At 36.2% G+C, this 17,355-nt stretch overlaps 1 protein-coding gene across 2 annotated transcripts in view; it reads left to right on the forward strand.

The window, feature by feature from the left end:
• The window catches only part of TRIM33 (tripartite motif containing 33), a 117,388-nt gene that overhangs the window by 79,827 nt on the left and 20,206 nt on the right, over window positions 1-17,355 (forward strand). For both annotated transcript variants that reach the window (XM_004769892.2, XM_045081878.1), the window contains exons 6-11: window positions 1,631-1,745; window positions 3,826-3,972; window positions 4,445-4,562; window positions 5,982-6,256; window positions 7,083-7,247; window positions 11,627-11,827. In XM_004769892.2, coding sequence (XP_004769949.2) covers window positions 1,631-1,745; window positions 3,826-3,972; window positions 4,445-4,562; window positions 5,982-6,256; window positions 7,083-7,247; window positions 11,627-11,827 — 1,021 coding nt within the window. The remainder of the gene's footprint in view (window positions 1-1,630; window positions 1,746-3,825; window positions 3,973-4,444; window positions 4,563-5,981; window positions 6,257-7,082; window positions 7,248-11,626; window positions 11,828-17,355) is intronic.

Consider the following 17,355-nt stretch of genomic DNA (forward strand, 5'->3'; position numbering starts at 1 on the left):
TCTGGTCAGCAGTAGGCTATTAGCTAAAGCCTTTGGGAAGTCAAAAGGTTTACGTGAATTTTTTACTTCATGGGGGTAGGTGTTCCTAACCCCCACTTTGCCCAAGGGTCAACTGTATATCCCTACACTAATATATTGCATACACTATTTATGGATGGTTAATTGTTAGGAAAAAGTCAGGATGTTTTAGTGATTCTGCTATGTTGTGGGTGATACTGGAGAGGGTGGGAGCTGTCTTCTCATAAATAATAGATGAACGTCCTTTTCAGAGAAAGATAGTTGATTCATAAGGCAGTCCCATATTTTTATATAGATACTTTGTACATATTTTGCATATGTGTTTCTGAATCTTTGTAGAAAAGTAGAACAAGAGATTTATGTGTTATAAAATTATAGAGGGTTGGGGAGACTAATGATTTCATCTTCAGATTTATTTTAAAGTATTGAAATCTCCAGTAATACTTCCCTTTAGACACTCTTTTATGATCTGTCTCCATTTTTTAAATGTACATTGATTTATTTCTTCACAATTGAACACATATAGACCTGCTTGAATCCAATGAGGATTTGACTGTGGCTAACAGTTCTCTGCTTTTAGCATGTTCAATGATTTTAGTCTGTGGCTGAGTCATTTTAAGTTGGAATCCTACATTATCATAGTAATTAGCTCTCTTATTTTTAAAAAGACATCTTCCACTTACTTTAGTAAGATAAGGACAGAACTGAATAAAATTTTCAAATAAGTGCCCAAACAAGTGCTGAAATATAGACAAAGGAGGGAAAATTACATTATAATTACTCAGACTGTATTAAAGTTACTCAAATTTGAATTGGGCAAATAAAAGACATTTTAGAGGTTGAAAGTATGGGAAATAGTTTGTAAAGAAGTAGAATGTATAAAAGTTGAAGGCTACTTTCTTTGGTGGTTTAACATTTTATGTATTTATATTGGTGGGATCCCTCTCCCCACTCTATGAAATAGGTTATTAGCTGTTTCAAATCTGTAACTAAACCTTTTATTACCGAAATGGGGGCTTATACCTATTCTAAAACATCTGGCACATTTTGTAAATGGATTGAAGTTGTTTTATATCCTTAATTCTGTACAGTAGGAAAACTGTTTTGGGAAGAACCTATGCGGGATGGGGTGGGAGCGTGTATCAGAACCCACATTTGAAGTGATTAAGTTATAGGAGAAAATAAGTGCTTCAAAGCTTAATTCCTATTATTCTAACTGATAATTACTGTTTGCAACATTGTTCTTTTTTGCACATTTTTCTTAAAAAGTGTTTAGTGGATGCAACATGCCATATTTGACACTAGACAGCAATTGCTGATGTCAGATGTTTATGTATCACATTCATGTCATAGAAACTAAAGGAGATTGCCATCTAGACTAATAAACTGGCCTTTATAAATTTAATTTAAAATTACTACATATTCCATTCTTTATATATAACTTGTTTGGACCAAATTGACTGCTCAGGTCTACCGAAACATAAGTTGTACATTTTGACAAAGGTTTAATTTTAATTACTCTCTTTAAGTGCCCAGTTCGATGAATTTCTGTAATAGTTGATGATTCAGAGACATAGGATAAATAACCTAATGATGCATTTCTCTTATTCAGGATAAAAGAAGTAAATGAGACTAACAAACGAGTAGAACAGGAAATTAAAGTGGCCATTTTCACCCTTATCAATGAAATTAATAAGAAAGGAAAATCTCTCTTACAGCAGCTAGAGGTACGGTTCAAAGCCAAAATAAAACAAAAACTGCTTCTGTTGCTCTTTAGCTGTTTTTAATGTTTATTGAAAGCTCTTTTAGAGTGGTTGGGGGGGGCATGGAAGTAAAGAAAGTTAAAAACATTTTTTAAAATTTCATTTTCTATTGGAAAATAGAGCTTTATTGAGTTAGTTAATTTGCAGTCCAATTTAATAATAGTGATTTTAGCTGCATAAATTAGGAGATAGAGTTGTCCTCTTAGGAATGAAAGAATTATTACTAAAATGTTCTATAAACAAAGACAAAGCCAACCTGCTACATCCTTCCCTTCCCCGAGATAGGGCCTTAATTTAATTTTTACATGTGAATGTCTAGCCTTTGTGTGTTTTACTTTTCTTTTAAAAATATTCCACAGTTTTGCTAAAAATGGTGCTCATTTTGAAATTTATAAACTTTAAACTTAATGATAATTTTGTTGTACTGTATTTGTGTTGCATATTTAGAGATTAATATGTAGATACAAATTTTTAGATAAGAATTCAGTCAATTTGTGAAATCCAAATTAAGTCTTGAACAAAGCATCCCCTCTACTGAACAGAGTTGATTGGTTTTCGAAATTTGGTGCTCTGTAGTAGGATTAGATGATACAGGTTTGTGTTTTCTGCACCATTAAATGGTAGCAATTTAAACTATGTATTTGGTTTTTTTACTTCCATTACTATTAACCTCAAATTTTCCACAGTATTTTTTTTGTCTGTTTCATTCCTTCACAGACCATTGTAGAAATATTAGACACATAGTTAAATAGAAATGAAAGAAATTATGTTGGCAGTGTTATTTCTGAATTTTGTCTTTTGAAATACATTTTTTTTTTTATTGAGACACAGTTGTGAGATTAAAAGTACTCTCACACATACTCTTAAAATTGGAGGTCTCTTTCCTATTGTACATCCAGCTGATGCATTTAACTGTTAGATTTTTGTTTTCAAAAGGACTGTGAATGGAGAGTATTGAGCAGCAACTGTTTTTGATAGCCTTTTAAGTTACTGCAAGTACATTTTAAGTATAGGTCTAAAGTAATGTTCTTAAACTGTTTCAAGAATTTTTGAGTGAAAAGATGCCTCCTAATACTAAAATATACAGAAATACCAAGTGATAAATCTGCCAAATACTCCTAATATGCTGAATTTAAACAATAGATGTTTCCTAGTGTAATAACGTTCTTAAACTTTAAAATAGAGGTTTTCCTAAGCTTTGTAAAAGGGATAATTTCCAGGGAAGTTGTGAATCAAGCTACAATCAGTTGAATACTTTTGTCACCTGTTTTACATTACAAAATGAGCAATTTGTTTTCTTAGGGAAAAAAAATTGTCCAGTAAATCAACTTGAGGCATTAAGAAAAGGCTAAGTACCAAGTAGATATGTTGTTTGGCATGCCAAATGTCAGAGTGTATATAGAACATCACCTGTTGCTTCTATGAGTTTTGTTCCCAGATAGTTTAACTTTACTTTGCAGCATTTCCCCCCGAACTCGTCCTTCAACTCTTACTCACTTTCTTGTTCTTTTATGAACTTTTGTCATTTTAAAAGTTTCGCTAACTCTGCTCTTAGAACTTTCGAATTAGTTTCTCATTTTGTCTTAAGTATTTAAAGGAAGAGATTTTAACTCCAGCTTCATGATGCACCAGTAGATGGCACTTGCAACACAAAATTTTCTTTCGTCTGAAAAGTAGAGTTGAGTGTATCATATTTCTAAAGGTCAGCTCATTATGCCATAGATTCTGTGTATTGCATCAGCCTAATAGATACTGTTTTTAATAAGGACATTTTTATCTTCTGAAGGAAAAGAGAGACATCAACTAACATTAATATCTGTATATGGAATGTCCCTTGTTAGCTTAGAGAACTTAAGTTTTAGGTCTGCTTTTTTTAGTGAATTTTTTTTTTTTTTTTTTGGATCAGAGACTCATTAAATAATGAGGTGCTTGTCAACTTATCCTAATTTTAAAAAGTAATGTAGGTATTCTGTTCCTTTGCAATAAAAATTGTGAGTTGAATTTTTCACATAGAATTTTTCATTGAATTCTTGTTTTGTTTCAGAACGTTACAAAAGAAAGACAGATGAAGTTACTGCAGCAGCAGAACGACATTACAGGCCTTTCCCGGCAGGTGAAGCACGTTATGAACTTTACAAACTGGGCAATTGCGAGTGGCAGCAGCACAGCACTACTGTACAGCAAGCGACTGGTGAGACACATAGTATAGTATATTTATGGTCTTTAAGTTGACTTATTAAGGCATTTCCTTCAGGGAACTGCACTTGTATGAAGTATAGATTTTGTATTTTTGCAAGTGTAACCACCACCATGTTAAGATACAGAAAAATTCCACCACCCACAAAAGTTCCTTATTCCCCCCTACTCCTAACCCTAGGCAACCACTAGTCTGATTTCTTTTATTTTCTAGAATTGCATATGAATGGAATCATACAGTATATTCACTGACCTGAAGATACTTTGTATCATAATGTAGTTTATCACTAGAAATATCAGAAGTTCAAGCATGTGCATTTGATTGCTTATATAGTTAGTCTTTTAAACACATACAGTCTCATCTGAGATTGACATTACGGGGCTACATGAGCTTTTTATGTCTTTATCATTTATGTTTTTGTGATACTTATAATTTTTAAGACTAATGTGAATTTTTTCCCTTTAAGATTACTTTTCAATTGCGCCATATTTTGAAAGCACGGTGTGATCCTGTGCCTGCTGCTAATGGAGCAATTCGTTTCCATTGTGATCCCACCTTCTGGGCAAAGAATGTAGTCAATTTAGGTGAGAAATAATTAGCTTTATGAATGTAACTGGGAACAGTGAATTAGGAGGAGAAAACATCTCAAGCAAATTTTAAATACTTAAAGCTTCACTCTAACCTGTAAATTTCTTGGAAAATATGTTCCTCATTGGAAACTCAACTTGAGCTATGTTCATGACATCTATAAGGATGTTGAGAATCTCCTATGTGTAGATTTTAATAATGTGTATCATTGCTAACGTTTCCTTCACATCTTTTAAAATTGATAATGACTATTTTATGTCGAAAACTTAGCAAACGGGGCTTCATTCTCTGGAGGAATTTATTAGATGTTTAGTAGTTTGCATATTAATTGTACCAAATTGTCCACTAGAGGAGGACTTCCAGGATGCTGATGTGTCAGAAAGTCATATACTGAGGAAGGTTTGAAAGATATGAGTGGCTCTTTTCCACATGAAAGAGAAATGGACTTTACTCTTGTTACTTCACAGTGTGGACCTCCTGACCGTAGGTGAGGGTTACAGGGAGACAGACAAATAGCTCAATTTACAACAAAGGCGAAAAACTTCCCAACAGTTAGAATTGTCTACAGATTGAGTAAACTCACTTTCAGCATAGGTCCTCACCATTGGAAGTTATAAAAGCAGAGGTGGATTAATTTCTGTAAAAATGTAGTCTTTATGTACATTAAAATTTGGTTATAGCCGTAGATCAGGCATTGGCAAACCGTTTTTGTGTGGCATGGTAGCCAATTTTGTTTTTTAAACAGACTTTAAACAAACATTTTAAAGGGTTGTAAAAACAAATGAGAATGAAAGAACATAGGGTAGATCTTATATGGCCTGCAAGACCTAAAATATCTGACTCATTAAAGGAAAGGTTTGCCAACTCTGCCTTATATCAGACATTCCTAAAATTTGCTTTCTGTTCTTAGAAAACAGTGGGCTTTGTGAGAGACAAGGAAAACGTTCATTTTTAGAGACGTAAGTGGTTAAAACATTCCATGTTTCCGCAGACAGTTTTGGAGCGGTGTCATACTCTGCCCTGCAGGCTGTGGCAGTTCAAAGGCAGATGGCATCAGCATTAGCAATCTTAGGTATCCTTGAATCAGTCTGGGAGACTTGATTTTGACTGACTGAATGGGCCTCTTCTGCAGATACCTCTTTCAGATTTTTAAATTTCTATGCTTGTGTGTAAATGTAAATAAAGAATACGGGCAGGTAATATAATTTATTCTGAAGAATCAAAAGTCAATTGTTTGTCTTTGGACGGTTTCTGATTTTTATTATCTTTAAACCTAGCTCCCATCTCTGCTGTACTGTCAGAAGCTTTGAGTGCTGATAGTTGTCAAAGGAGAGAGGAAAAGATAGTGACTAATCCACAAAGTAGATGATTTAATCATTTATATGCAAATTATTCTCATTTTTTAAATCCTTCAGGTAATCTAGTAATAGAGAGTAAACCAGCTCCTGGTTATACTCCTAATGTTGTAGTTGGGCAAGTTCCTCCAGGGACAAACCACATTAGTAAAACCCCTGGACAGATTAACTTAGCACAGCTTCGACTCCAGCACATGCAACAGCAAGTATATGCACAGAAACATCAGCAGTTGCAACAGATGAGAATGCAGCAGCCTCCTGCACCTGTATCAACAACCACAACCACAACACAGCAGCACCCTAGACAAGCAGCCCCACAGATGTTACAGCAACAGGTGAGTATTATCACATCATGGCATGATTGGCAAAAATTATGAAGGCCTCAAGATTACACTCTGTCCTGTAAGGATGCATTACACATTTCAATGTTACTAACATGGACAGAGCTCAGTGGTTAGAGTTTAAATATTTGCTCTGGGTTTGGCAGGGATTTGGGGAAGATGTGAGAAAAGGTGTTAAATAAAATACTTACCATGGGAAACGAAATTAATTCACTAGTACTATGGAGGAGCAAAAGATTTTATTCCTCCAGACCAGATACTTTTTGTTTTTCATATGTGGTTTTGGGCCAGAAGGCCAGATAGCTTTTGCCTAGGATCTGATAAATTCTTACTTACTTACCTACTTACTTATTTATTTAAGAAGGGGTTAGGGGAGAGGGAATCTGGAGCAGATGCCACACTGAATGTGGAGTCCCACATAGGGCTTGATCCCACGGCCCTGGGATCACAACCTGAGCTGAAATCAAGAGTCAGATGCCTAGCCGACTGAGCCACCCAGGCACCCCAATCTGATAAATTCTTTAGGTATTTGTTCAAATCATTTGCATCCCTGTATCTCTCCTGATCTTCCCTTCCCCATCCAAATCAAAACCATTAATCCAGGGTTGGATAAGTTAATGTTAATGGGCTTTAAATACACACACACACACATATACTGAGAGGAAGGGATTGGGGCTAGAGATGGGGGGCGAATGTGACTTACACTTTTTACTTTATGCCCTTCTGTCCTGACTGAATGATTTTTACCATAACATTTTATAATTGAAAAGTAAATTTATAAAAAATATTATGACATAAATGCAATTTCTGCCTTTTGTAGCCTCCAAGATTGATCAGTGTGCAAACAATGCAAAGAAGCAACATGAACTGTGGAGCTTTCCAAGCCCATCAGATGAGATTGGCTCAGAATGCTGCCCGAATACCAGGGATACCCAGGCACAGCGGCCCTCAGTATTCCATGATGCAGCCACACCTCCAAAGACAAGTATGCCTAGAGTTACATTTGTAAGAATCATACAATTTTCAAACTAAAAGACGTCATGCTTCTTAATCAGTTGGGGGTGGGGGTTGCTGTGTGGCCATTGATACCTTTGAGAATTTGATTGATGCTGTGTATCTTCTTGTCCCAGAAAAATACACATATACATGAATTCAGTTTTAAGAGTTTATTTAATGGCATTCAACTCATTATATACTGTGGGTTAAGAACCTCTAATCTAGTCTAACCAATTCATTTTACAGAAGTAAAAAACAAAGGAGCTATTTATCTATAATCACAAGGGGTAATGGTAAAGTCAAGATTAGAACCTCAGTGTCCTGAAATTGTTCTTCTAATGTTTTAATGTGGTATTTGGAACCTAATCTATAAAAGGGACTTTGAAAACAATAACGCTATGCTATATGTTATTTAATTATTTAATCCTCCCTCCTTCTCTTTGCATATTTTTCTTTTAAGGATATAGATGTGCCTACTCTTAAAAATAAATGTATTTAGAAACATGTTTTCTAATTTTTGCCTGAATAGCAGGTTATATTCGAATAGAAGTTAGGATTATAAAATCAGGCTACTTTTACATGTGATTTCTAGTTACAAAAGAATAAAGTTAATTTTATAATGTTATAGTGCTATTTCTCAAAGCATCCTTTCATGACCATCAGAATGGCAGGGGTTATTGTCAGAAATAGATTCTGAACCATAGTTACTGAAGCAGAATTTCTAAGGGCAGAATACTTAGAAATAGTATATTTTTATTTAACTCTCAGATTAATCTGTATACTAAAGTTGTATAAACAGTCTCAGTTGGATAAACAGTCTCAGAGCAGTGGTCCTTCAACTTTTAGGCCCAAGTACCTCTGGAAAGACTTGAAAAATAAGTACTCCTTCACGTTTACAGTTGGCATTTTAAAGTTCTGTTATAAGCTTAAGTTTAAATGGTTGCTGAGGACGTATTTTCTGGCATATTGTAAATATTGACTTTATAAAGTAAAACCTTTGTATCATTCTTATAAACCAATCCACTAGAATCCCAAATACTGTAGCAAGCTCTTTTTTGTTTTGTTTTGTTTTGTTTCTTTTAAAGATTTATTTATTTGACAGAGATCAGAAGAAGGCAGAGAGGCAGGCAGAGAGACAGAGGAAGGGAAGCAGGCTCCCTGCTGAGCAGAGAGCCCAACGTGGGGCTCGATCCCAGGATCTCGGGATCACGACCTGAGCTGAAGGCAGAGGCTTTAACCCACCAAGCAACCCAGGCGCCCAGCAAGCTCTTTTTTGAAATCAAAATTTTATTGTCTTTTCTCCTTGGACTTGAATTGCTCTTCTATTTTTTCTACAGAATTTTATCTTAATGTACTTGCGTTTGATAGGCTTACAAATCAGTTAGTTGCAGTTTTCTGTGGGAAAAATGTCTCTCAATTTTAAAAATTCTTAAATTTCCAGCAACAGTAAGACAATATGTTAAACTTAAAAAGATTTTTTTCAGGACCAGATTTTCATTACAATAATTCCTAAACAATTGTTTAAGAATATTAGGAATCGGGCGCCTGGGTGGCTCAGTGGGTTAAGCCGCTGCCTTCGGCTCAGGTCATGATCTCAGGGTCCTGGGATCGAGTCCCGCATTGGGCTCTCTGCTCAGCAGGGAGCCTGCTTCCCTCTCTCTCTCTCTCTCTCTGCCTGCTTCTCCATCTACTTGTGATTTCTCTCTGTCAAATAAATAAAAATAAAATCTTTAAAAAAAAAAAGAATATTAGGAATCATAAAAGTAAAATTCTTCTATGTATGCATTTCTTTATGAGATAGATGGAGTTATTTCTCCCTTCCTATTTATTTATATATACTTGCATGTCTGTCACTTTTAGAGTAAGTTAGAATTCAACATTAATTTTCATTACTGTTTTTTTCTGGTTTTGTTTTCTCATGATCCTCAGGAAATTTGTTCACAAAAGCCTATATCTGGTAATTAAAAGAATTTTCTTATTTTCCTCAGTTGTTTGAACTTTTGTGGGTTATAAACAAATTCAAAATGAGCTTTTAGTACTGTTTCATAAATCTTTTTTTATCATTTGACAGTCTCTTCATATCTTTGGTTTTTGTTGATCATCCGGTATCAGAACCCACTTACAGATCTGTTACCAGGTTTTTGAGCTGGGTGCACGTTTTCATCAGTTTGACACTCATAGCAGTTATTTTCTGCCCCAGAGCATATGCTAGATAAGATTAGGATTGGGTCGGAGGTATGCTGTTTTGAGGTTTGGGGGAGAAGGGTAATTATGAAAGAAGTAGAGGATGAGAACCTGTAGAATCTGGCACATTCCTAGGGAAATCAGGTTTTCTTTAGGGAAAAAATACTTACGAAGGTTGAAGAAATGGACATTAGTTTCCTTAAAGATGTTAACATACCCATGTACCCATTAGTATGTGGAAAACCCTCAAGTATTATCAGGAGACAGGTACACCCTTTGGAAGAGTGCAGAAGCTACGGAATCAGGCTTCAGGGCTCCTACAGAAATCACTGGATGTTAGAATTTTGTGTTTAAATTTCTAATGATTTATTGATACATGTGTAATTTGTTTCCCAAAGATTCTTTTGTCTATGTTACCTTGAAAGATGGTCCTCCTAATGGTTCTTCACAATGAGACAAGTGAGGTATTAGCCACATTTCTAAATTACTGAGATGTGATGTACCTAAAGTCACAGAGTATTACAGTCGGGAATTGGTGTCATATTTCTATTTATACATTCATTGTTTTTTCTTACCTTATCAGTTATACAGTGCACAGTAGTTTTTCACAATTATTTTTATTTTTAAAAAGACAAAAGTGTCAAAGAAGAATATAAATAGAGCAGTGGCTTTCCTGGTGTGATGTTTGAAACCTCTGGGGGCTTTCAGGTGATCTATTTATCTTTAGTTTTGTTCTGAATTAACATTATATTACCAGCATTCTATCACTAACATTCTATAACATTCTATCACCAGGTTGACAGGTGGAAAGTTATTGGCAAGTCTGCTTTTTCCTAACAACTACACAAAAATTAGTAGGAAAATGAAAAGCCCAAGTTTGAATTCTGATCTTTTTTGGGGGGAATAAGTTGGAGAAGGCTTACTCTTTTTTTCCAGTTTTATTGATTAATTATCAACATATATCACTGTATAAAGGCTTACAGCATAATGGTTTGATTTTACATATATTGTGAAATGATTGCCACAATAGCTTCTGCTAACATCCATCATGTTATATAGATAAACAGTTAAATAGATAAATAGTTAAATAAAAAGAGAAACAAATTTTTTTCCTCCTTATAATAACTCATAGGATTTATTGTTTTCTTTTCATGTTTTTCATTTAAATTCTAGTTAGATAATATACAATGCAATATTGGTTTCAGGAGTAGAATTCAGTGATTTATCACTTACATACAACACCCAGTGCTCATCACAAGTACCCTCTAATGCCTATCACCCACCTAGCCCACCTCCCACCCACCCCCCTTCTCCACCCTTAGTTTGTTCTCTGTCTTTAAAGAGTCTCTTCTGATTTGTTTCCCTCTCTCTCTTTTTTTTCTATTCTTCCCCCCCCTTCCATATGTTCATCTGTTTTGTTTCTTAAATTCTACATATGAGTGAAATCACATGGCATTTGTCTTTATCTGACTGATTTTGCTTAGGATAATATGACTCTAGCTCTACCCACATCATTGCAAATAGCAAGATTTAACTCTTTTTGATGGCTGAGTAGTGTGTGTGTGTACACACGTACCACATCTTTTTTAGGATTTACTTTTAACAGCTTTCCTGTATATCATACAACAGTGTTAAAACTATGGTTGTATTGTATATGTCACATCCATAGGACTTTTTATCTCAAATGGAAGTTTGTACTTTTCCCATTGACCACTTTCAGTTCCCCCTTCTCCCATCCTCTGCCTTTGGAAACCACAAATCTGAGTTGTTTTTCTGTGCAATTGCTTTGTTTTAAGATTCCACATATAAATGAGATCATATAGTATTTGTCTTCCTCTGTCTTATTTTACTTAGCATGATGCTTTCAGGGTCCATCTGTGCTGTGGCAAATGATTGCCTCTTTTTTTATGGCTGAATAATACTCTGTATACAAACACACTCATACACATTTTATACATGGCCAGACCCACATACATACCACGCCTTCCTTGTCCATTCATCTGTGCATGGACACAGTTTGCTTCTGTGTCTTGGCTATTGTTAAGATAGTGTTTACTTTTGTTTCTCAGTCACAGGTGTCAAACATTTGTGAATCTTCCCTAAACTAAAAAGTGTTGTGAAGGTATAGTTCATATTAGGATATCTTGGCAGATCATTTAATGATAACATCTTTTTTCTTAACAGCACTCAAACCCAGGGCATGCTGGACCCTTTCCTGTTGTGTCGGTGCACAACACCACAATCAATCCGACCAGCCCTACTACCGCTACCATGGCAAATGCAAATCGAGGTCCCACCAGCCCGTCTGTTACAGCAATAGAGCTAATCCCCTCAGTTACCAATCCTGAAAACCTTCCATCACTGCCAGATATTCCACCCATACAGGTTTGTATCTAAGTTGAATGAGGGATTTAAAACCTCATGTTAATTAAGGAGCCAAGGGTATATCTTTTCTTTCTTTTCCTTCCCTTCCCTTCCCTTCCTTTCCCTTCCCTCTTCCCTCTTCCTTCCCTCTTCCCTTTCCTCTTTCCTTTCTCCTTTCCCCTTTCATTTTTCAGGAGAAACGTGTTTTGAAATTTCCAAAGAGTAGAATATAATATTTGATTTTTAAAACTTATATATGCTAAAACCAGCATGCCTCAGTATTTTAAAGTTTTAAGATACTGGCTTTGTTAATCTTTCTGCCACTTGCCAACAGACAAACCTTGTGTTAGACAAAGTACTCGGTCTACAAATTTGGATCCAGAGAGGACATGCAGGACCAAAATGTGGTCATGTATTTGCCAGTCTTCTGTTAAGTCTAAAAGGGATGGTGTACCCCTTGTGCAAACAGGTTGGACTAAGAAAGGAAGAAGTTGGAAAGTCTAGAAATTAGGCACTTTGGTGGAGGGTGGTGCATAATGAGAGAGAAAGTGATACTGAAAAGTAGAGGATAAAAAAGCCTTCTGTCCCTTTCACCTGTAGCATTTTCCTGAAGAAAAATATCTTGTAGTACCTTCTGAAATTTCATGAATTCATTTGAATTAAAAGCATTTTTTAAATTTTTTTAAGATTTTATTTATTTATTTGACAAAGAGAGACACAGTGAGAGAGAAGAAACACAAGCAGGGGGAGTGGGAGAGGAAGCAGGTTTGCTGCTGAGCAGTGAGCCAGACGCAGGGCTCGATCCCAGAACCCTGGGATCATTACCTGAGCTGAAGGCAGCTGATTAACCGACTGAGCCACCAGGCACCCTAGAAGCATTTTATTAAAAATTTTTTTGGTGGGGGCACCTGGGTGGTCCAGTTGTTAAGCAACTGGACTTTGGCTCAGGTTGTGAACTCATGGGCCCGTGTCAGGCTCTGTGCCGAGCGTAAAGCCTGGTTGGAACTCTCCCTCTGCCCCTCCCCCCTACATGCTTACTTCCTTGCTCGCAAATAAATAATACATATATATTATTTATTTATTTTGGATGCAGCACACAAACTATTTAATACAAAAATAATAGACAAAGTCAAACAGGCACTTATTAATAAGAGAAAAACTGACTAGAAGAAATCTATCTTAAACACTTGGCTGGCTCCATCAGTGGTCTTAGGTTTGTGAGTTAAACCCTACATTGGGTATAGAAGTTACTTTAAAAAAAAATTCAAAAACAAAAACAAAAACCACCTTATTGTAACTTAATTCCAGTTGCATTTAACTGAGCTCCATTGCTGAGAGTACAACTCATGCACAGTTATGGATGAATGATTTGTACATTTTCAGATATTCACTGAATACTACCTTACAACACATATATAGTAAATTTGAAAAAGTTTAATTCATGATCCCCAGATATACTTCATTTTTGTTGATATTTTGGAAGAGGTCATTTAAGAGAACAGTCCGTGATTCTGGCTTATGGGTTGTGTAATGAACCCAACTTAGACTCTGTTGGACACCAGGTCTCTTCCACTTCCCTTCAGACATCAGATGGGTTTTGGGTACTTGTTTGGAAAGTTCTCTGGGTAACATGACATGCCAGTACTCCTTGTGCTCGTCAAAATACTTGTTCAAGTTGGTAGATTGGCTTGTGGGCAGGGCGGGTGGAAGCACTGAGGTGCTAGGAGTAGGCACACCAGACTGCTTGTTCGCATCAAGCCAAGGCAATGACTTGACAAACAGCATTTTGTTTATAAATTTAAATATAGTCTTTGAAGTTATACTGAGTCATCCTCACATGCATTGTATGAGTTATTCAGAGTCAAGGGTCACCAGGGGAGCAAGAAGCAGTGAAATTGATAAGACACTGGGGCCCTTGATTGCATTTTAATATTTTTATGTATTTAATGGATTTTATAAGAGTTTTAAAGGATGTTTCTTTAACTTTAAAATTGCTTCAAAATCACTAGTTCATTGTGAATTCTTTAAATCTCATTGTTTCCCTAATATTAGGAGACATCTTTTTTGGCTGAGTGAATGGAAGTTGTATTGGTGCTGAAAGGACTGGACAATATAGAATGGGAAATTTAAGAATATATCTATAAAAAGTGGAATTTCTATTTTTAAGATTTATTAATTTGAAAGAGAGAGTGCACGCACGAGCAGGGGGAGGGGCAGAGGGAAAGCATCTCAGACAGACTCCTTGCTGAGCATGGAAACTGAAGCAGGGCTCTATCCCACAACCCTGGGATCATGACCTGAGCCGAAATGAAGAGACAGATGCTTAACTGACTGAGCCACCCGGGCACCCCTCAAGTAAAATTTCTAAGTCATGAGCTTACAGCTTACAAAGCATTTTCATAGGCAGTATATCAGTTTTTTATGTAAAATCATCTCGTGGTAATGTGATACCCCTATTTTATGGATGAGAGTAAGAAAGGTTAGTGACTAGTCACCCACTACATGGAAAAGTTGGAATTCAAAGCTCAGACTCGACATTACAAGTTTGGTTTTCTCCCCACTATCCATCCTGATACAGTCCTGTTTGTAGGCCTGGAAAGGTTTAGTATTGAGAGGTTTGGAGCAACTAGAGAGAGGTATGTATAGTGTTAAAAGAATCATTCAAGTTTTGCTAAGTACTTAATATATGCTAAAGTCCTTGGTGATTGAGAATAAGAAGATAAATAAAACTTGGTTCCAGGTCTTAAGAAACTTTCAAAAGGAAAAGAGGTTTGCTACTGTCTTATTTAACATAATTTGCTAGGCTGTTTTGACCTTGGTTTGGTGCTTTCTGACAGAGACCAGATGGAGGAAATATAGATGCTACATATCTTTGAAAAGCTGGGCATCATAATCAGACTTTCTTTTTATCATCTACTTTTTTTTTTATTAAAGATTTTATTTTATTTGACAGAGAGAGATCGCAAGTAGGCAGAGAGGCAGTGGGGGAAGCAGGCTCCCCGCTGAGCAGAGAGCCTGATGCAGGGCTCAATCTCAGGACTCCCAAGACCATGACTTGAGCTGAAGGCAGAGGCTAAACCCACTGAGCCACCCAGGTGTCCCATCACCTACTTTTAAAAATTGAGATATAATTCAGATACCAGAAAGTCCAATTTTTAAAAATAAGCAATTCAACATTTTTAGTATATGTACAAGATTGTGAACCATTACCACTATTTCTGTAACATTTTTATTACCCCAGAAGACTGTCCATTAGCAATCACATTTCCCTCTTTCCCAGTCTCCGGAAACCATTAATTTACTTTATGTTTCTATGGTTTTGCCTCTTCTAGACATTTTGCATGTGTGGAATTATATAATATATGGCCTTTTGTGTCTGGCTTCTTTCACTTAGCAGTGTTTTATAGGTCCATCCTTGTTGTAACCTGCATCAGTACTTATTAATTCCTTTTTATGGGTGAATACTCACCCATAAAAAGGAGTATTGTATGGGTGAGTATTGTATGGATATGCCACATTTGTTCATGGGCTCATCAGTTGTGGGCATTTGGGTTTCCACTTTTGGCTGGTAAGGAATAATGCTATGAACTTATTTATACAGGTTTTTGTATGAGCACAGGTTTTTGGTTCTCTGTGGTAAATTTCTAGGAGTGAAATTACTGTGTCATATATTGTGTAAGTTTTTGAGGAACTGCCAAACTTTTCCACAGTGGATGCACCATTTTACGTTCCCACCAACAGTGTGTGAGGATTTCAGTTTCTACACATTCTTACCAACACCTGTTACTGTCATGTACTTTTAAAAGTAGAGGTGGTTACCATGAAAGCACAGCTATAGTAGGAAGTAGTTAACTAAACGAACCAAGAACAGAAAGGGAAAGAAACCTGTCCTCTCTTTAAGAATCACTTACTTTCGGGGCGCCTGGGTGGCTCAGAGGGTTAAGGCCTCTGCCTTCGGCTCAGTCATGATCCCAGGGTCCTGCTCATGTGGGGAGCCTGCTTCCCTCCCTCTCTCTCTGCCTGCCTCTCTGCCTACTTGTGATCTCTGTCAAATAAATAAATTTTAAAAATCTTTAAAAAAAAAAAAAAAAGAATCACTTACTTTCTCTCCTATCCTGTAGTTGCCATGGTATAATAGTAAGAAGCCTGGTGGAGGCTACACAGGAAGTAGACAAGGTAGCATTAACTATGTAATGCAACTCAGAAGTAAATTCAAAGGCAGTTTTGGATATTTGTTGATTTACCTTAATATAGTAGTCATGACAGCCATCCAGGATTAGAAGTTGATCTAAATAGAATTCTCTCAATGTAACTTGTATTTTATTTTGCTCTACTGTCCATTTCCAGCATAGTGATAATGAATGTTTGTAATTTATACCTTGAGGTGATAGATAATGAACCCGAATATGTTTTGAATTCATAAACGAATATTAGATTCTGTTCAGATTAGATTATAATAAATAGATCTAATGTTCTTTTTTTTTTAAAGATTGTATTGAGAGAAAGTGTGTGTGAGTGGGTTGGAGGGAGCAGAGGGAAAGGGAGAGAAAATCTTAAGCAGACTCCAAACTAAGTGCAGAGCCTGACAGAGGACTCAATTCCGAGACCCTGAGGTCATGACCCTTGCCATAATCAAGAGTTGGATGCTTAACTGACTGAGCCACCCAGGTGCCCTGATAGATATATATTCTAATGGTTTATTCTTTATAAAGAATTTTTCATATTTGGCATATGTAGTAACTATTTATCTGGATACTGTATTGGATATTATGAAGTTTTGGGGAAACTATGTATTTCTGATATTCATATGTAAACTTAAATGTTGTGGGGAACCCATTTCTGCACTGTGCTCTTAGTACTAACTAAATGAATCAGTCTTTTCTCCCCATCTTTACCAGTCTGATAGGTAAAACAATATTCTTGATTTCTTTTGATTACATTTCTTTTATTTGTTTGCACGGTTGCCTTTTCTTAGGTTCAGTGATGATTTGTATTTCTTCTCTGGCTTGTCTTTTTCCTTTTAGTTCATAGAAGTTAGTTATATAACACATGTTCAAAGAACATTGAATTAATCAATAAGTGAATTAATGTTTTTCCAGTTAGACTTTTTTTTTCTAGTTAGACTTATAACTTTATTAATGCTGACTCTTTACCCATGTCTAGTGAAACCTGGGAGTGAATGTGTCAGCTAGCATTTCCTTATTGGGGGCTATAGTGATGTCATGGGGGCCCTTTTACGTACTTCCAGTTTGCCTCTTCAGAATCTGTCCACTCTTCTTGCCTTAGGCCTATCTATCTGGCCAGAGATACAAATTGCAGGTAAAGTATAGGAACTGGTGATAGAGTTCTAGGTAACCTGGGACTTTCATGTCTTTTTTTTTTTTAAGATTTTTTTTATTCGACAGAGATCACAAGTAGGGAGAGAGGTGGGGGGAAGCAGGCAGAGAGCCCAATGCAGGCCTTAATTCCAGGACCCTGAGACCATGACCTGAGTCGAAGGCAGAGGCTCTACCCAGGTGCCCCTCATGTCTGTTTTAAATCATCCCTTT

The sequence above is a fragment of the Mustela putorius genome, unplaced genomic scaffold, assembly GCF_011764305.1.
Source record: "Mustela putorius furo isolate JIRA1106 unplaced genomic scaffold, ASM1176430v1.1 tig00000585_pilon_pilon_pilon, whole genome shotgun sequence".
NCBI classification, from domain to species: domain Eukaryota; kingdom Metazoa; phylum Chordata; class Mammalia; order Carnivora; family Mustelidae; genus Mustela; species Mustela putorius.